Raw genomic sequence first — 20,609 nt, 5'->3', positions numbered from 1 at the left:
AAGGTTTTTGCTGCATGGTAAAATTTTTAAAAAGAAGACTTCACATTGTCTTGATTATGCTCTGCTTTGTAAATAGTCTTCAGATCAGGTAGTTTCAAACCTACTATTCTGCTTATCTTTTTCAAAGTTTTAATCAAATGCACTTTATTCTCAGGTTACATATTTGAGAATTTGCCTGCTTACTAAAATTAACTTATATCTCCAGTCAATACTTCATCCTTTTCTGTCCTTCACAGACACATTTGGAGCGGGAAAACACCAAGTTCCCCAACCCATTGCTCCCAGCTGAGGCAATTACTGCCTTGTTCTGCCTATTATTTTCAGCTTTCATCTTGTAAACACACAACTTGTTTTTTGTCTATCTAGTACCACATTTTTGCGCATTTTCTTGGTGATTCTGCTGTAAATGTTTCTCCAAATTAGTGTTGAAGTCTAGTGTTCCTAAGAGCAAGAAGGCTAGCGTGCACTATGGAGAAAACGGGTGTGTTAGATAAGTTTCATCAGGCACAGCTAACGGTGTCACTAGCTGTAAATTCAATGTCAGTGAACCACCAATAAACACTCAATACGGTTTCATTAAATAGAAACATGGCAAAACAAGGTTATGCACTTACTGATAAATGCTGTGGTCAGAAACTCAGATGATGATGACCCTACCTTTTCCCTAGGAACAAAGATTCAGTATTTGTTAATTCAGTGTCATGGGAACTTCAGAGACCCATGACTGCCAGGAAAAATGAGAAAGGACTGTTTTGACTCCTAGGTCTACACATTTTTTATATACTTAAAATCAAGTGTACTTTTAAAAACATAAGTTGACTAGAGTTCTGTTGAGAATCACTTTGAATTTATAGATTAATTTGGTTATAGGATTCATTCCTATTGTTTTTTCTTTTTCTTTCTTTCTTTCTTTCTTTTTTTTTTTTCTGGACCATGCTTTCTTTATACTTTAGCACAAAGGTATTAAGTCACTTCTGCAGCCTGGGGAAAATAATGTCAGGAACATTCCTCAAGAAATAAAAGCAAAGGGGACTGGAGAGATGGCTCAGAGGTTAAGAACACTGGTTGTTCTTCCAAAGGTCCTGAGTTCAATTCCCAGCACCCACATAGTGGCCCATGACCATCCATGGTGAGATCTGGTGCCCTCTTCTGGCCTGGAGGTAGAATACTGTGTAAATAATAAAAAAGAAATATTTAAAATCTTTAAAAAAAAAAAAAAGAAATAAAAGCAACATAATGCAAAATCAGGTATGAGTCTTGAGACAGGTAACATAAGCACATCTATATTCAAAGTTTATATTTTTCTACCAAAAGTTTATAAGTGTTGCCTTCTCATTAGCTTCCACATAAAATAAATAATCCAAAAGAGAAGAAAGTTTTTCTTTAAATTTTTAAGTTGGGGGTAGGGATTAGCTGGAGAGATGGCCCAGGAGTTGAGAGCACCGGTTGCTCTTCTAGAGGACCCAGGTTCCATTCCCAGCACCCACTTACAAGTGTCTTTATCTCCAGTCAAGGACTCCAGTGCCCTCTTCTGTCCTGCACAGGCACTGACACACATGGTGCACAGATACATACGTGGCCCAAACACTCGTACACAACAAGGTACCGCACACATGTAGTATACATTGGTCAAAGCACCCATACATGCAAAATAATAAAATAATTTTAAAATAAAAAATTAAGTTGGCTGTGATGGCACACACCTGTAATCCCAGCACTTGGGAGGCAAAGAGGGGGAGATTGCCACACATTTGAGGCCATCCTGGGCTACAGAGTGAGTTCTAGTGCAGCCAGGGAAGACAATAGAGAGAGCCGCATCTCCAAAAATCTGAGGGGGGAGGGAGGAAGAGAGAGGTGTTATTAGTGGAAAAGTAATTCCAAGGGGGGTTGTGGTAAGCAAAAGTGGACATGTGAAGAACACACTTGAGGTTTTCTTTCACACTTACACCCTTTTAAATGTTCACGGCCCTCACAGTATTCTAACATGTCTGTAAATGTTACATATAATAATTCTGGGTAGAGAAGGCTCTTTGAAAGGCAGAAAGAATCAGTAATGTGGACCTCTGGTATATTCCATTAGTGGAACTCAGAAAGTGAGATTCTAATGCACTTGATTTAATTTTGAATGGAAGGGCACTTTGCAATAACTTGTGTTCACCAAAATGAGGGTTACTCAGACACTGAAGATGCCCAGGTCACCTAAAAATGAGCTTATATAGCCTTTATAAAAGAGACGTTCATGGCTGTGGATGGAGCAGGTGGGAACAGTCTTCCATCATTGGAAGGGTATTCATCTGTCTGGACTATGACTTCAGATGGTACAGACAGGACCAAAGGTAGAAATGACAGAGAATAAGATTTCGGCTTACCTAATGACACAGGTGCTTTGCAGGAAGTAATCTGCTTCCCAAGAGCCAGTCCCCATTTGGACACCAGATAGGGGGACAGAATTCTGGGGTTGCATGGGAAAGGGAGCTAGAAGTTTGAGAAGAATGTCCCTGACATGCTGACAGTCTGTGAATCAACTACGCCCTTCTCCTCTCTCCACAAAGTCGGTGTGTAAAGAGAGAGCAGCAGGAGCACACCTCACGAGCCTACCCGTCATATGTGTGGATGTGTGGGAAGGTGGTGCCTGAGGGGCCCTCCCACAATTTTTGTACTGACAGCAGCATACAATGGCATGGGGAAGTAGCAGTCAGCTGGATGTTAGTTGGTGAATTAGTTCTGAGCCTCCTCATAGGCCGCAGGTCATGGATCCTGTCAAACCTGGGCTTGGAAATCTCTGGTTGCCACCTTCTAGGGTCTCTCAAGGAATATGGAACATCGCACAGTGGCTAAGAGCTGAATATAACACCATCTGGATTGGGGTTTGGCCACATTTCCTAAATTGTCTAATGTTTTTTCCTTTGTTTTCCTTATCTGTAAAATGGCAGTGATGAAACCTACTAAAGAACTCATTGTGACAACTACACAAGGCAGCAGACGTGAAGCTCTCAGAAGGCTCCTGGCACATGACAAACACTTGAAGAGTGTCTGGAGCTAAGCTTGGCCTCATGTCCTGAGCACTGAGTTGAGCAAAGGTCGCAGCGACTGTCAGTGCAGGAACAGTGCTTATTTGATTCTCTCATAAGAAAGCAAGCTCCACACAGAAGAAGCAGTGATTCGATAGTTGTTTGATTTCTAGTGTTTTGCATGCGACATAGTATGTTTCTATGTCCAAACACATGTGACAAGACAAAAAAAGACAATTGGACCCACTAGTGAGCACATGAAGAATGAACAGCAGGCACATCTTAGAGAACATGAGGTGCTTCAGGGAAAACGACATACACAGTCCACATTCCTTTTTAACTGGAAGATTCTCCAGCTACATTCAGAGCAGGATAATAAGAACAGAACATAGCTATGTCTCATATCACCCCAGGCACGAGCAAATTGTGACCGTGTTGGCGGAGAGGCAGCGTGTAAACGGGTCTTGCGGCTCCCTTTGCCTTCGGACAGCTTTTGCCATCCAGAGACCAGGCACGGGGCAAATGAGAATCTGCTAACCAGGTGAGTTCTAACTTGTCACCACCCTTCCCACTTAGTAAGTGAGAAAACTGAGAGTTTAAATAAGCAGGTCTGCTGAGGCAGCTACAGCCAGAAGATGATAATGTTGGATCTAAACTAAAACCTAAGGACTACAATGGCCCTGTTTGTCTCATAAGCCCCATTTTAGAAATGCAGTTGAGTCAGCCAGGTTTCTGGTGCTGAAGGTGATGGTAACAGCCTCAGGACAAGTAGGCCTGGGCAGAAGACAAGGCTGAGGCACACTTCACTTCCCTCCCCTTTCCCTACAGCTAGACACTTTATTTCCTCAGCCCTCACTGACCAAGCTTATGGGACCTCATCGAACAGCAGCAAAAGGGCAGAAACTCTCCGAAACTCTGACCTAAAGCCTGACATAGCAATGCAAACCTGTAATCCCAGGACTTGGGAGGATGGAGAAACCATGTTTAGGGGGGACTGGAGAGATAACTTAGAGGCTAAGAGCATGTTCTTATTGATCTTGCCAAAGACCTGAGTTCAATTCCTACCACTCATATCAGGCGGCTCACAACCACCTAAATGTCTAGGTTGTAGGGGAAGTAATACCTTTGGCCTCTATGACACAGACATATCTGTAATTCCAAATAACAATAAGTTTTTGGGAGGAGGAGGAAGGAGAAGAGGTAGAGGCTTGAGAGGTGGCTCAGCATTAAGCACACTTGTTGCTCTGCTGAGGACCCAGGTTTGGCTCCTAGAACACACATGGCAGCTCACAACCATCTTGTAAATTCAGTTCCAGAGGCTCTGATGTCCTCCTCTGACCTCTACAGGTATGTGTTGCATGTGAACAGATAGTCATGCAGGTAAAACACCCATACACATAATAAAATAAAAATAAAAATAAAATAAAATAAAATAAAGCCTCTTGTAAAAAGAACAAACAGAGAAAGCACGGACTTGCTGAGGCAGTCTTTGAGGACTCTGGGAGTTGCTTTCTGGTTCATTTGTCACTCTTTAAGTTCAAGAGCCTCTGCCCTGGGCTCTTGTCCCTCCTGTCTGTGAACTTCCCTACTCCCTCATTTACCTGTCTGTTTAAAGCCCAGGTAGTTTCTGCTTCAAGCTCTTTGATGCCGCAGCCCTTGGCAGAGTTCTGCATCCTTCCTTCTTTTTCCCCTAAGGCTGAGAGGAGCCTGAAAACATCAACCTACCCTGAGCCAGGCAGGACTGACAAAGGCTGCTTGTGAAACTGAAGGAAGAAGAGATCTTTAGTATGTATGTATGTATGTATGTATGTATGTATTTGCTGCTGTCAGAATTCATCTCGAATGGGTAAGCCAGCCCATGGGAAATGGGCCCTGGCAGCTTCCCAAATCCCAGCCAGAGACAGGGCATGAGACACAGAGAATAATACTTCGTGTTCCTCAGAGAGGAGAGGGCGGGAAGGCAATGAGCAAGATGGATGAAGACACCTGTAAAGGACAAGGTGACCAAGAAATGTTCAAGTTGTTTGCTCAACAGTGTGAGAGGATGCTTCCCAGACTCCCCTGGCTTGTCAGTAAATTTCATTAAACCCAAGAGTATTTGCTGTGACTGAGTTTTGCTAGGGAACTTGAGGAAGTGTCAGCAGTTCCAGGGAAAGATGAAGATGATTCCAGCTGGGTCCTGGGATCACAGAGTCACCCATGAACACAAATCTCTCTCTCTTTTGGAGCCCCAGAACAGACAGCCAAACAGATAGTGCCTAATACTGGGGGACAGGGAGGTCCTTCCATCAACCACTCAGTACGGAAACAAAGTGAGAAGAAAAGTGGAAACTGTGGTTTGGCTTCTAACAATGCAGTGCTAATTACAGCCATTTGTGCAAACTGCTTTCCGTTAGTGCTTACTTGCTTGCCATGTGGTATAATAAGAACTTTGCATTGCATGAACTACACATCAGACTTAGCTGAACTCTGTTTGCTTCCTTGCAGCCAATCTTCTCAGGCCTTGTGTGTGGAGTCTGGTTCTATGTGGTTAAAATGGTGGTTACACTTACAACTTAAGGAGATTAAGAAGGAGGAAGAGAAGGAGGAGGAAGGACACACTTACTACATGGTTAATTCTTGAAGGTCTGGGGTATCTTCTGCTGGCTTTTATATCAGTACATTATCTTGTTTCAGGAGCAGGCCAGAGAAGAACAATGGAAGTTCTAATGCTTTATATCTGCCCCCCTTTTTTTCTTTGATTAGGAGAATAAAATGTCTGTTACCAAAGCAGCCAGCCTGCACACCTCTAAAGTGGGATGGGCATAATCATTTCCAGCTGAGGTTAGTGACTCATCCTCAGTGCATGCGTTGGGGAGAAGATACAACTGAGAAACAGCTCCTTCTGGCCCAGCTAACAAAACCGAGGATGGAAAGATGCTTTGGTAGTTTCCACCAAGAAGCAGCATAGAGTGAAGGAGACTGTTTCTGAGACAGAATTTCCGCCAATCTTTCACACTGCCTGGTGACCCACTATGCACCAGGCATAGGCACTGTGATGAGGAGAGGGAATACCAGAAAATACAAAAGCTGTTTCAGGTTGAGGAGGTGGCAAGTAGATTGGGAGAGGGACTATGGGTGAATAAGACCCTCCTAGCTAACATGCAAGCAGTATTGACACGTCGACAGAGCAGCCTTACTTCTGCAAGTCTTCTGATCCGTGCTGAGAATGTACCCTTGCTTGCACTTGCAGATGTACGAGCCAGGCGTGTTGATGCAGAAGTGGGCACAGTTGTGTTCCAGGACGCTGCACATGTGGACCGCTGCAAAGGAAGACAGGGAAAGTGAGCAGCGCCACCTCCCCTTAGCTCAGCCTCTCCAGCAAATGTGTGCTGGGGGCCTGTGAAGAAGGAGGTTGAGCCCAGAGAGAAGCAATCTGCAGTCCATTTCATCAGGAACGTTCACTGTCTGACGTGAGCAGACAGATCAAATCAGTAAAGGACCACATAAGGTGTTAGGGACCATGTGAAACTGCTGGCATCTGTTTAGTTTTTGACCTACAAATCCACAAATCTCAGGTTCAATTTAATAACATCACCTGACAAGCAGAAAGATCAGCAAAGATCAGACATTCCAGAGGGTCTTTGGTAAGATGGAGTCTTGAGTAGGCAGAAGTGGACTTGGGAGGAAAGCTACTGTTTAAATGAAGGTATGTTAAAGAACCAGTCTCCCCACACAAATCCTAAAAACAATGCACTTTTAAATCTACACAAGCATACAAAAATTCAGAATAACACTGCATTTAAATGTTTCATAATGCCATGATTTTTTTGCCTCAATTTTAAATATCTTGCATTTGTTTCTGAAAGTACCTCAACTTCAGATACATAAATTCTTACATAAGCTTGTCTGGCACCCATGCAGTATTGTCTTTTAACATCTCAGTAATGACTTTAATTACTCTAGTGCACTTGAGCACATTTAAAATTAACAGGCATCATTGTTAATACAACACATTCTGCAAGTGTTTTTATAAACAAAAGATTCCAAATGAGAAAATAGTCTTCTGAATCTTAAACAGTAAAAGGGACTTCAAGAGCAATCCTGTGCTGAGCCAGTAGGTAGGGAAACTCAGCTAGTGGTGGACTACTTCTGAATCTACACCGCATTACATCTCAGTAATGTTGTGGCCAGTTGTTGACTAGAGCTAAAGAGTCACTTGGGAAGAGGAAACCTGAGCTAAGAAAATAGCCCTACTTGGGTGGGATTGGGAGGAGGCGAGGGAGGGGGCTACAGCTGGGATACAAAGTAAATAAACTGTAATAAATAAAAAATTTAAAAGGTGGCAATAAGAAACCAATTATTAAAAAAAGAAGAAGAAAGAAAGAAAATAGCCCCACCAGTTTGGTCTGTGGAGCATTCTCTTACTGCTGATTGAATGAGGGTCCATCTCTGTGGGTCCTGCTACCTACCCCTTGGCTGGTGGTCCTAGGTGCCATAAGAAAGCAAGCTGTGCCAGGTGTGGTGTCTCACACCTTTAGTCCCAGCACTCAGGAGGCAGAGGCAGGTGGATCTCTGAGAAATTGAGGCTAGCCTGGTTACATAGTGAGTTCCACAACAGCCAAAGCTATATAGTGAGACTCTGTTTCAAAATAACAACAAAGAAAGGAAGGGAGAAAGGAAGAAAGGAAGGAAGGAAGGAAGGAAGGGAGGGAGGGAGGGAGGGAAAGAAAGGAAGGAAGGGAAAGGAAGGAAGGAAGGAAGGAAGGAAGGAAGGAAGAAAGGAAGGAAGGAAGAAAGGAAGGAAGGAGGGAAGGAAGGAAGGGAAAGAAAGAAAAGAAGAAAGGGAAAGAAAGAAAGGAAGGAAGGGAGGGAGGAAGGAAGGGAAAGTAAGAAAGGAAGGAAGGAAGGAAGGAAGGAAGGAAGGAAGGAAGGAAGGAAGGAAGGAAAAGAAAGGAAGGGAGGGAGGAAGGAAGGAAGGGAGAGGGAGAGAGAGAGAAAGAGAGAAAGAGAGAAAGAGAGAAAGAGAGAAAGAAAGAAAGAAAGAAAGAAAGAAAGAAAGAAAGAAAGAAAGAAAGAAAGAAAGAAAGCTGAGCCAGCCACGAGGAACAACCTGATAAAGAGCACTCTTCCATGGCCTCTGCTTCAGTTCCTGCCTCCAGGTTCCTTCTCTGACACCCCTCAGTGATGTAGCTTGGCCTGAGAGTAATAAGCTGCTTTCAGTCATGGTGTTTCATCACAGCAATAGAAACTCCAGGACAGCAATATATGAGATAGGGGAATGAAACTGTTTTATTTTATAACAGTATAATTTAGAACATATTGTTCTGAGTTCATAACTGTGTTATGATACAAATCACATATGGGAAGTTGTTGGTTTAATCCAACCATTTTTATTACAGGCTGAAATAGTTGACCTTTGGTGACCCTGAAAATCTTTAATCTCTTTATATTAAGTGAAGCTAAGTATTGCACTAACCTCATAAGGGCCTTTTGAGGGTTAACTGAACTAACCTGATAAAGTGGCCAGAAGAGTGCTCAAAGTATCATCTGATGTTTTAAACATTTTTATTCTATGTGTATGAGTGTTTTGTCTGTATGTATGTCTGTGTATCACATGTGTGCCTGGTGCCTGAGGAGGCCAGAAGAGGGCATCCAGTCCTCTAGAACTAGAGTTACAAATGTCTGCGAACTGCCATGAGTGCTGGGAATTGAACCAAGTTCCTCTGGAAGAGCAGCCAGTGCTCTAATTGCTGATCCATCCTCCATCACAGAATCATAATGTTTTATTTTACATGTTTGCAAACATCATTTATACTTATACCCTATCATCCATCCATCCATCCATCCACCTGTCTGTCTGTCTATCTATCTATCTATCTATCTATCTATCTATCTATCTATCTATCTATGTATCTATCTATCTATGTATCTATCTATCTATCTGGATTTTTCAATCAACATTAATGACGAATTCTATCTGTACTGACCCAATCACTGTATTTTACAGAATGCAAAATGTTCCCTAAGTTAAAAAATATTAAAATGAGAAGCCATGTACACTTGTCCTCACTATCATGGATTCCGTATTTGTGAGCTCACCTCGTCACTGTACTTGTACAGCACTTCCCAGGCATTCATTAGGTTGCTGAGTGATAACAACAGTATATCTCTCCTGATATTTTTTAATTAAATACTGCTTTCCTTTTTTTAAAAGATTTATTTATTTTATTATGTATACAATGTTCTGCCTGCATGTATACCTGAAAGCCAGAAGAGGGCACCACATCTCATTATAGATGGTTGTAAACAACCATGTGGTTGCTGGGAATTGAACTCAGGACCTCTGGAAGAGCAAGCAGTAGGCAGAGCTAAGTTTCAACAGCTTGGAAAGCAGAGGATCACAGGAGAGGGAGGAGAGGACAGAGGCTAGGAGAAGAGGTTCTCATGAGCTAGAAGCACGAGGCCAGGGGGAGCCTGCCCTGAGCACTGGCATGATGGAGAGAAGCAGCTTAAATGGAGCATGTGCAAGTATTTATAGGAATTTTGGATGGGATGAGAGAGCAAGGTGGCTTAGGGGGTTAAGATCTGCCCAGCCCCAGTGTTTAAGGCATATTAAAAATAGAACAGGTGTTTATGTCTTTTATTTATATAATAGCGGGTTAAATAATAGCCGCTGCTTTCATAACCATATGAATCAATATTAATTATTAATAATTATTTCAACATATGTGAGCCAATTAACTCTATTCCTCAGAAAGTACCAGGTTTGAACTCACAAGAAATAATAAACCACTAGTCTAAACCAGTGTTGGAACTGGGTTTTTTAATTTATTATTTTTAGACAATGTCTCCGTCTGGGTTGAATGAGACATTGTCTAAATAGAATATACATATACATATACATACATATATATATATATATATATATATATATATATATGTAGTCAAGGCTGACATTGACCTCCTGATCCTCCTGCCTCTGTCTGGGCTGGGGCTGAAGCTTGCAGGCCTGGCTTTGTGCAGTAGTGCAGAATGTAACTTGGGGCCTGGAAAGAACTCTATCAACTGAGCCACATCCCTAGATGTGTAGTGCTCATACCGTTAATCCCAGCATTCAGATGGCAGAGCCAGGAAGAAAAAAAGAGAGAGAGAGAGGAAGGAAGGAAGGAAGGAAGGAAGGAAGGAAGGAAGGAAGGAAGGAAGAAAGGAAGAAAAGAAAGAAAAAAGGAGGAAGGAAAGAAAGAAGAAAGGAAAGAAGAAACATAAACAACTACATTTTTGAGGTGGGGTTGTAGTGATTTATCATAAGAGTTTTGCTATGTAGCCTGGACTGGCCTGGAAGCTGCTATCCAGAGTGCTGGGATTACAGGTGTGCACCACCACACCCAGTTTGCTAGAGAAAAATATGTTTTCAAATGTGTGACCCATCAGTTGAGCATGCTGCTCAGTGTAGCTGGCTGAGGGTAGTAGTGGGATTAATTACTGAGTATATAAGCCAGCATCTATGCAGATGTGTTTACCCAATTCACAATAGGGCCAAAAAGGGTTGGTCAGTGTAGACTTTGCCCAGATGAAGGGTGTGTCTTCAGAACACTATTAGGGCCTTAAGTTGTGCTAAAGGGGGATGGGCTGTTAGGGTAAGAATAGCTTTGCTCTGGGCTCGAAAATGCCAGCTAGGCTGATAAAACAGACACCATGAGGTTAATTAGAAGCATCCCTACCCAAGCTGTGCTGAGTCCCAGATTGCAGAAGGCAGATTTGCCATTTTCAACCTTTAGAGTCAGTGTTCCTTGCTTCTGGGCAAAAAAAATGGATGCCAGGATATGGGGTTTGGTTGGCTTGTAAACAGGACCCTGATTCACAGGACTCTGGTCATATTGGTGAGCTCCAGGGTGGCCTGAGATTATCACTTCATGGTTCACCCATGCTCGGGCTGCTGTGGGAAGTCGCTGCCCACAGGAATAAAACTGCTGCTGGCCCCAGGTTCATGGTCATACCGCTGGCCTGGGCCAAATCCAGTATTCTTACTCAGAGCAGCCTGGATCCAAGCGTAACCAATGTCACTGCATGACAGCGGCTCCTGCCCTGGGTACATCTGGACACAGCCTGCCTCTGCCATCGATCCATCTCTCCTTTCAGTCCTGCCTGCCAGCAGGTGCCATTGCCTCTCCCTCCAATACCCTGTCTCTTCATACATACACAGTGGCTGCCCCTCCCAGGCTTGCCCTTCCTTGTCATTTTCAAACTGAGAGTCATGTGGGGTAGTTAAATCAGCTAAAATGCCAGGGTTGGCTTTCTTTTCCCCCATTTCATAAGTTTACACTCTTATTTCACGTCTTTTGAATCTATGAAGTTGTACAGAATGTTAGCTCTAGTAGACATCAGGGATGTTTGCAGGACACTAGTCTCAACGCTACATGTGCATTTCACTTCTTAAACAGATAAAACTGGCTTAAAGATAGCATCATTCTCTGCGTGGAGCACAGCGGTCACCCTCCCTACATGTGCTGGCCAGACAACTCCTCTTCCATCATGGTCTCACTGGACCTTTGGAGCCAGAACACCTGGCTACCCTCACTCCCCCTGTGTGAGGGCCTAGGCAAAGCAGTTAAGTCTTCTAAGTTTCAATTTCTTCTTCTGAGTTTTAAAAGCACTTACTTCTCATGTTTGTTTTGTGACTAAAATAACTTTACATATGCTAAGAGCCCCAAATAGCATGTACTCAGGCACACATGCACACCTGTTTTGTAGCTCAGGTTGTGCCTGGAACTTGCTATGTAGTCTAGGCTAACTTTAAACTCTAGACCCTCCTACTTCAGCCCCTTTAAAAGCATTACCTTTTTATTTTGCCTCTCTCTCTCTCTCTCTCTCTCTCTCTCTCACACACACACACACACACACACACACACACACACACACACGCACATAGGCGCATGCCAATGCGTCTTATGGAGGTCAGGGTACACTTTTCAGGAGCAGATCCTCCCCTTCCAGGCCCTCATGCTGTGCTGTGTGTACTCCACGCTATCTGGGAGCTTCATGCCAGTCTCTGTCCCTCACCTCCCCACTGCACCCAGCTCTTTCGTGGGTGTGCATTGTGGGGGTAGGACTCAATGTATCAGAGTTCTGTGTCAAGGCCTTTACCCCTGAACCATTTCCCTGGCCCTCAGCGTGAGCACATGGATTACAGTGTGCCAGCACACTTAGCTGCGTGAATACATTGCTAACAACAAATGTTAGTGAGTAATCGGATTGCTTTTATTTTAAAGGCTGCCCAGGTGCCCCTTTGGATGAGCCCCCTGGTCCAGATGGCTATGCTAGGGCTAAGGAGTACACACTGTGTCTGCCACCCCTTTGTTCTGAAAGGAGAGTATCTCCCCATCAATCCTGGACTCATGCATGGAGGATAAGCACCTAGGCTCTGAATCTCTGGCGCTGCTATTTGAAAAACTTGATTTCTGTAAGCCTGAGTTTCAACTTTTGTAAGTGGGCATAACAGGAGTGCCTGTCCGGTAATACAGTTTTACTATTAAATGAAACAATGTACAGAATGTAGCTAACACAGGACATGAGCAACTAGGATTATTAGCATGTAGGTCGCTGTTTCAGGAGCAAATGAGGCTTCTAGAACCTGGAGATGTCGTCTGCAGTCCAGAAGATGCTCGTGGCTGCTGTCTGATTGCCAGACTGTCGATCTGAAGTGAAGCCAGTTCCTTCCCATGTATCTGGAGTGTGTCTGATGTAGTAGTTCTGCACATTGACCGGGGCCTGCAGCTTATAACTGCTGTTTGCACATCCACCTGCCTGTGAAATCTCCGCCATATAGATGAGCTAGCTGAGGCTAAAGGAGCCCAAAAGGCTTACCCAGTGTCACCCAGCCAGTCTCTTACCCAGTGTCACCCAGCCAGTCTCTTACCTGAGTGTCACATAGTCAGTCTCTTACCCAGTGTCACACAGTCAGTCTCTTACCCAGAGTTACACAGCCAGGCCTGTCCTAGTCCTACGCAGGTGTCACTTCCCAAGTTTTTTTTTTTTTTTTTTTTTTTCACTTCCCAAGTTTTATCCTTATCAGATGAATGTCAATAGCAGAGCTACTTTCCCTGTGGAGGCTGTCCTCAGCAAATGGCTCACCCTAAAACAGGAATTTATCATTTCTGGCCTGCGACGGAGAGCAGGAATTTTGAAATTAGCAAACTTTGCTACCTGTAAGAATGGAGGGCGGCCGGAGCTGGAGAGATGGCTTAGCAGTTAAAAGCACTGGGTGCTCTTCCAAAGGACCTGGGTTCAACTCCCAGCACCCACTTGGCAGTTCACAACTGTCTGTAATTCCAGTTCCAGGGGATTTGACACCCTCACAAAGACATAAATGGAGGCAGAACCCCAATGTAAAATTTTAAAAAAAGTTTTTAGACAGAAGACGTACCATCTGGCCTGCCTCCCTGGTTTTCATGAGCATCCAATGAGAATGCATGAGGGAAAGTGCTTTATGAGCATTACTTACTGTGGTCTTTAGCATGTGGTTGATAAAGAGGCTCTGGGGCCTCCTCAACCTTTCAAGAGAGTTGATGTAGCTGTTCAGTGGAACCTGGTGGGAAGGGCCTGGAGCACAGCTGTATTTCAGCAAAGTGGATGGGAGGTGCCCCGGGGGGTTCACTTCTCAGGCCACACAAAGAAATGAGATGATACCATTGTTTTCTTAAGGCATCCAGATTAAGCAAAGATGATGGAGGGCGTGGAGTCCAAACTGCCTTTTAATTTTGCTGCCTTGTCTAAATCCCACAGAGGAAGAAGGTTCTCCAAGCCCACGTCCACCCTCAGTCAAACAGGGGTCATTCTGGTTGCATGGCTCTTCTGCCTTATCATATTATCTTTCCATTTGTTGATGAATGCAGAGTGCTTATAAAAAGCACTCCTCCATTAAAGCCATCCAACACACATGAAGAAGCTGTCAAGAGTGTTACAGAACCAATTTCTTTTTTTTAATATTTCCAGGAAAGAGGGAACATAATTCCGCTGGAGTCATTTGAAGTCATAAACCTTTAAAACGTTTGGACTGCATTCTACTGATTGAAGGTTCCCAGTTCGCTTAGGCCTCCGTGCGCCACAATGCTGTAGCCTTTCCCTGGCGCCAGGGAAATGGCACTTCTGAATGGTTTCCAACTGACATTGCTCAGAAAAAGGTTATTTTTCTTTCATGGCATTGATTTCTTAAGTAAATCATTTGACTCTGGAGTCAAGACAAAATGGAGTCTTTGCTTTTTGAAGTTAGTTCTTTCAAGGGGATTTTTTTTTTAAAGACACATCAAAAGTAGACCCTGGGGTTGGAGATTTAGCTCAGTCAGGAGAGTTCCTGTCCAGCCTGAACAAAGATCTGGGCTTCATCTCCATCATGGTGGAACATAACTGTAATCCTGGTATGTGGGAGATAGCAGCAAGATGATGATGATGATAAATTCAAGGTCATTTTCCTCTACATAGAGAATTTGAAAACAATCTGGATTATTGAGACTTTCTATCAAAAGAACTGGAAAAAAGTGAAGCTGGTGAGTGGTGACACACACTTTTAATCCCAGCACTCAGGGAGGCAGAGGTAAGCAGATGTCTGTGAGTTCAAGGCTAGCCTGGTCTACAGAGCAAGTCCAGGACAGCCAGAGCTACACAAAGAAAACCCCTGTCTTGAATAAATGAATGAATAAATAAATAAATAAATAAATAAATAAATAAATACATAAATAAACGAACGAAATGCTTATGAGTACATCTTGTTTCCCATTCTCTAAGCACTGTATCACAGGTTTGCCGTCTGTCGTATTCTAAGAATTGGTCTTCAAATCCTTCAACATGATCCTTCCTATATAGTAAGTCTCTTTGTCACTTAACAAAACATCCACTGCCTACACCATCATGCAGCAAAAATGCCTTGGTCTCCCATACAAATCAGGAAGCTACTACGATTTATGTCTTCTACTCCAACTTACAACTTTCAGTTTTGTGAATCCCTATGTGTCAGCTGAACATAGGAAACCTTTATTTTATCCTTATTCATTCTGCCTTGACTTTAAATGTCCTTTGGGGATGTCAAGTACAGGGACCTGTCACCAAGCCTGAAAATCTGAGTTTAAATTCCCATAATCCAACTCCTGCAAATAGTCCTCCAACTTTCACACATGTGGCATGCATGCCCCCACCCACCCACCCACCCACAGCCACCCACCCACCCACAGCCACACACACACACACACACACACACACACACACCCTTTCCTCTAGGAAAGCCCTTATAAACTGAATGGCCTAGATTAGACCCTGGGTTTTTTTGTTCTACCATGCCCTGAATTCTTTCTCCATTACCCTGACCCTGTTAACAACTGATGCTACTTTTGTATTTGTGTAATTATATGCTTAACATCTGTCCCTTTGGCCAAAGTGTAATCCCCAAAGAATAGTGTATCTCTCTTTGCCCATGGCCATGAGTATAGAATGCCCTAAAAATAATGAACCACAGAGGCACAGGACTTACTGCACAACTTGTTCTGGAATACGGAGGTCAAAGACTCAATCTGGCTGAAATTGGCCACCAGGAAGACATGGTCATTGTGGGGCTCACTCCCGATGGCCTTTAGCGTGTTCATGTCCACCTGACCCACACCAATGGCAAAGATCAGGATGCCTGTGTCCCGAGCCTTTGAGGCCACCTCAGCCACTGAGTCCTGAGGCCTCCCATCAGTCACAATCATTATGACCCGTGGCACATTCTCCCTCAAGGGCCGGGCCCCCTCTGCTTCTGAGAAGGCAATGTTGAGGGCATACTGGATGGCCAACCCTGTCATGGTTCCTGTAGACAGATGCCTCATCCTCTTGACAGCCCTCTCCACCTCAGACTTCCTCTTAAAGGTCTTCAGGGAAAACTCATTCTTGACCGTGCTGCCATATTGGAGCAGACCTACTCGGGTAATGTCAGGGCCAATATCTAAGAACTGCAGGATATCCAGAATGAACTCCTTCACTTTTGCATAGTCTTGGGTGTTGACACTTCGGGAGCTGTCAATGATGAACACCAGATCCGCCCGCTTATTCTCACAGGAGTTCTCTGGGGAAAGAACAGAGGTCACAAGTATCAGAGGGGGGGTGTTCATATTTGCTTTTCTGCTGCTGTAATAAAACACTGGCCCAGACCAAACGGTGGTGGCACATGCCTTTAATCCCTCAGAGGCAGGCAGATCACTGAGAGTTCAAGGCCAGTCTGGTCTATAGAGTGAGTTCCAGTATAGCCAAGGCTACCCAAGGGAACCCTGGCTCAAAAAGTCAAAAACAAAACAAAACCCCCAAACTCAAAAACGCAAAACAAAACAAAAACCCAACCAGCCAAGAAACAAACAAACAAACAAAACACCAAAAAAAAAAAAATCAAAACAACAAAATCCACTGTCCCAAAGTACCATGGGTAAAGGGGCAACTCTGGCCAGCTTGAGCATGGCGAGCGTGTTGAGCGTGTTGAGCATGTTGAGCATGGCAAGTATGGGTCTGGCAGGCCTTGCCCTTCTCTGCAGTTCCCTCTGCCTTGCTTAAAAAAAAAAAAAATGTTAGATTACTTTCCTAAAGCTAGCCACCAAGTTCTATTCCCTTATTTGGCCACTTCCTCCTCCTAAGGCTAACTGGTATGGTCCAGCTACCAAAGTATTGAATTCCGCAATAAGAAGCTCCGTTTGGCTCACCTAATCAACATGCTCAATTAAAATTAAACAACTACCCTAACCTGGGAGTTTCCCTTGTACCTTTATAGACTGCCATTTGCCTATGGGTCCCATCTGTCTCCTCTCCATCCAGAGGCTGGCCTTTGTCAAATGCCCCTTACCCTTCTCCCTTGCTCCCTTTCTCCACCTCCTTTGTTTCCTTTCCTTTCTCACTCTTCCTCTATCTCTTGTCTTTGTCCTTTATCCCTGCCCTCTGTTTCTCTTTATCTTTTGTGCTGAGAACTTGAGTTTGGGGGTCCTAAGCCAACACTTTCCCTTTCATTGGGGAAGAAAGGGTTTATTTGGTTTACGGGTTATAGTTCAACATCAAGGAAAGCCAAGGCAGGGACTGTGCTTCTCCTGGCTTTCTCGGCTGATTTTCTTACACAGCTTAGGATGTACTGCACAGGGACTGCCCACAGTGGGATGGGCCCTTCTACATCATCAGCATTCAGGAAATGTCTGATGGGGACAATGCCTCAATTGAGTTTCTCTCTTCTCAGGTAGGTATGTGTAGTTCATGCCAAGCTAACCAAAAACAATAATAGATAAGGACCCAATGCAAACTGGCTCTTGTGGGAAATTCTGAGACTCAGCGTTGCCTTTAGAACCTCCAAAATTCAGGCTTATTCTTGCTTAGGAAAGTTCTCAAGCATATCTGTGCATACTAGACGATCATGACCCTTGTCTACACACAGAAGTTCTTTTTGCAAGATAAATCTACAAAGTCACCAATGCACTTTCAGTCAAACATTTTATTATTTGTGACATGGTATATAAGTTAGACAGGGCACTGCAAAGAATATGAAATATGCTTAAGAGGGTCTAATATCAATGGCTTGCAGCCTGTTTTGGAAGACTGAGCTAAGATGACAGAAAATGAAAAGCAAGTGCCAACCTGAGTTTCTAACAACAGACTTTGAAAGAACAGCAGTAGGGCTGGAGAGGGTTGCCAGATGGCTTGGCTGTTAATTCCCAGCACCCACATAGTGGCTAACAACTCTCTGTAATTTCAGTTCCTTTGGGATCTGACACCCTCTTCTGGCTTCAAGGGCCGAGGCATGCACGTGGTATGCAGACATACATGCAATCAAAAACATACATAACATAAAAACAAGTACATCTTTTTTTTCAAAGAGAAACAGAGAAAGGGAAGGGGAGGGAGAGAGAGGGAGGCTCCCATACATTCACAGCTTTTCACCAACTGAGCCATCTCCTCTGCCCCAAACTTTCTCTATAAAACCATCCAGCTACAGCTATTTCCATAGCGCAGAAGAAAATACATTTATATTCTGCCTTTAGGCAGGGGAATCCTCCCCTTCCCCCTTCCCTATGCCCTTCCTGGACTTTGCAGCTCAGGCAGGATTTGGAAGGGATTAGAAAAAAGATCTTAAGTCCTTGCCCTAAATCCCAACCTCCACAGCTGTAAGAATGAGAAAGAGAGCCAAAAATGAGACAGTGAAGCCAGTTACAAAGATAAGACGTGGGAAAGGTCTGGGAAGCCTCCTGTTCAGGCCAACTTGCAGAGCTGGCATGCACACTTCCTCACTGCAGCTGTGCAAGACCAACTCCCTGTGCAGAGGGGTGCTCCAGTGCCAGCAGTCTGCCAGGCAGCCACACATGACAGAGCCCGTCTGCCTACCTTCCTTTCCCCAGCTCTCCTTCCTTAGCTCTCACACTCAGCTCAAGGCTGGGCAAGAGCAGCACCAGAGTTTGGAGCTGTTCAGAAGGCACTAGACATAGGCACCTGCATACACACACCCAAAAAGGGAAGTAAAAACCAGGGAAGCCCCCAGCCCCAAAGGCTGAGTACGCCTCAGCAGCACCTGCCTTTTCATCTTCGTGAAGGGGTCATGATCCAGCATATGATCCTAGGCTAGAGCTAGGCCCTGTCAGCATGGCGCAGGACAGCCTGCCTCCAGAGGCCACACCTGCCTCCCCCCTCTATGTAAGTCTGCACTTATTTTGGGGATAATACTCTCCACCTGATGAGGAGACCAGGGAACCAGCTCTGACGTCATTAATCTTAATGATTAAAACAGAGGAGACACAACACAGGACCAAATCCCTGAAAGTTCTTTTCCCCTAGAGACAGTTGGTGGCAAAGGCTCCCAAACTGAGGTTGTCATTGTGCTGCTCATGGCACCAGCTTCCCACCACGCAGCACAACTTGAAGAAAACCCTTCAAGCTTCATATGGAATTGCATGCTAAAAAGATTAGTTCCCATCAAAACAAATGAATACTTTCTGCAATGCTTGGAACACATAACAACAAAAAATCTCACAATGGTTCAAGATGTGGCTAGAGATTTCAAGAGAGTTGTAGTTCTGGCCTGAAATCAAGTTCTAGCAGTGTAACCTTAACTCAAAGTAGTTCGGCATGCCTCTGGAAGGCTGGTGCAGTGGTTCTCAAAAGTAAGTGTGCGCCCTGGTTCCCTGCAGGGCTTGTTAAGAGTTAAGGCCGGTGAGGCGCATCCCTAGACCTGCCAACTCACAGAGTTTGAAGAGGTCTAAGAAAACTTGACTTTCTAACAATTCGAATGGTGATGTTGATGTCCCTGGTCCAGGGATCATGATATGAGAATGAAAAATCTAGGAAGTAAATCTGGAAATAAAAAGAATTCAGGAGTGTCCTGTCTTGACTGCCTCTCTGTGAGCTCCACAAGGCAGGGCTGGGAGCCCTGTGAGAGAAAGACTGAGTGAGTATTCCACCACATCGACCTCTGCAGAATTAAGTGAAATTTCAGGCGGTAAAACAAGGTGTCAGAGGAAGAAACTGAGTCAGGGCAATTAGGTCAAGGAAGCAACGATAACCTCAAAGTCAGAAAGTTCTAGAACAGGTGTGTATCCTGTTTGTGTGGCATAATTTTAGTTTCTAATCTTTGCCATTATACGCGGCGTCACCACGGTTGGACTCTCAGTCATGGGCTCCCAGACCGACAAAACGTGAATCAAAGGACCATAAGTAGAGGCAAGTCACCCACTTTACAGAATGGAAAATTGAGGCTAACGGACCCTACCCTCCCTCTGCAAGGTCTCACAGCTCACTATGCTCAGGCTGGGATGATAATGGTTCTTTTCCTATCATTTCAAGGTCCCTTTAACACATCCTTAAAGTGGCTAACGTGACAACATGAGCTTTGCAAATGCTTGAGAAATACTTCCTGTGAAAACCTTGTAGCTTCTCCACAAGGGCCAGCTGAGAGAAGTTTGCAGAAGAATGGACCCTCCTCTGAACGATCTTCTCATGTTAATTACCGATGTCCCCTTCTCCTTGGCCTGGGGAAGCACACACACTGATGTGCCTCTTGGCCCCTCATGGCACAACTTTAGCCATAATAAAATGTCACCCTGCTCACTACAGAGCCACGATCTGGACTCTGTCAACAGCACTTCCAATCTCATTATCCTGACTCAAAGTCCTGGCACTGAGGAAACAGTCTCTTGCCCTTCCAGAGAAGGAGATTCTGAGCCAGGAGAATGTGAAGAACATTTCCGCCCTGCTGGATGACAGTGTGCAATCTCACAAGTATTTTCTCTCCTCGGGCTGTGGATTTGTCATACCTGTCACCCTAGCTAAGGTCAATCATAAATATGTGGCAGCATGGTAACTATTTGGTGCCATCTGCCTGGGGATGCCAGGGCATTCTGTAATGGGGAGGGATGCAAGTCTCTGTAATGACGGTAGAGTAACTTGTTCTGGAGGGACTTGGAAATTCTCAGGAACACAGCAGTGAAGTCCTGTGATCTCAGGACAAGTCCAACCTCTGTCACATTTCTGCCAGAATAGCCCTGAGCATCTCTGTAAGTTCTGTGACACTCAGTCTCCTGTGAGGGTGTGTGTGTGTGTGTGTGTGTGTGTGTGTGTGTGTGTGTGTGTGTG

At 44.3% G+C, this 20,609-nt stretch overlaps 1 protein-coding gene across 2 annotated transcripts in view; it reads right to left on the bottom strand.

Moving 5' to 3' along the window:
- Positions 1-20,609, bottom strand: part of Matn2 (matrilin 2) — a 137,380-nt gene that overhangs the window by 68,549 nt on the left and 48,222 nt on the right. For both annotated transcript variants that reach the window (XM_055620125.1, XM_055620133.1), the window contains exons 3-4: positions 15,514-16,083; positions 6,191-6,313 (exon numbers count right to left, since the gene is read on the bottom strand). In XM_055620125.1, the coding sequence (XP_055476100.1) occupies positions 6,191-6,313; positions 15,514-16,083 (693 nt within the window). The remainder of the gene's footprint in view (positions 1-6,190; positions 6,314-15,513; positions 16,084-20,609) is intronic.

The sequence above is a fragment of the Psammomys obesus genome, unplaced genomic scaffold, assembly GCF_907164565.1.
Source record: "Psammomys obesus unplaced genomic scaffold, mPsaObe1.curated_primary_1811, whole genome shotgun sequence".
Classification (NCBI taxonomy): Eukaryota; Metazoa; Chordata; class Mammalia; order Rodentia; family Muridae; genus Psammomys; species Psammomys obesus.
Note: the sequence above shows the minus strand (reverse complement) of the source record. Positions and strands in the feature narration are given on the sequence as shown.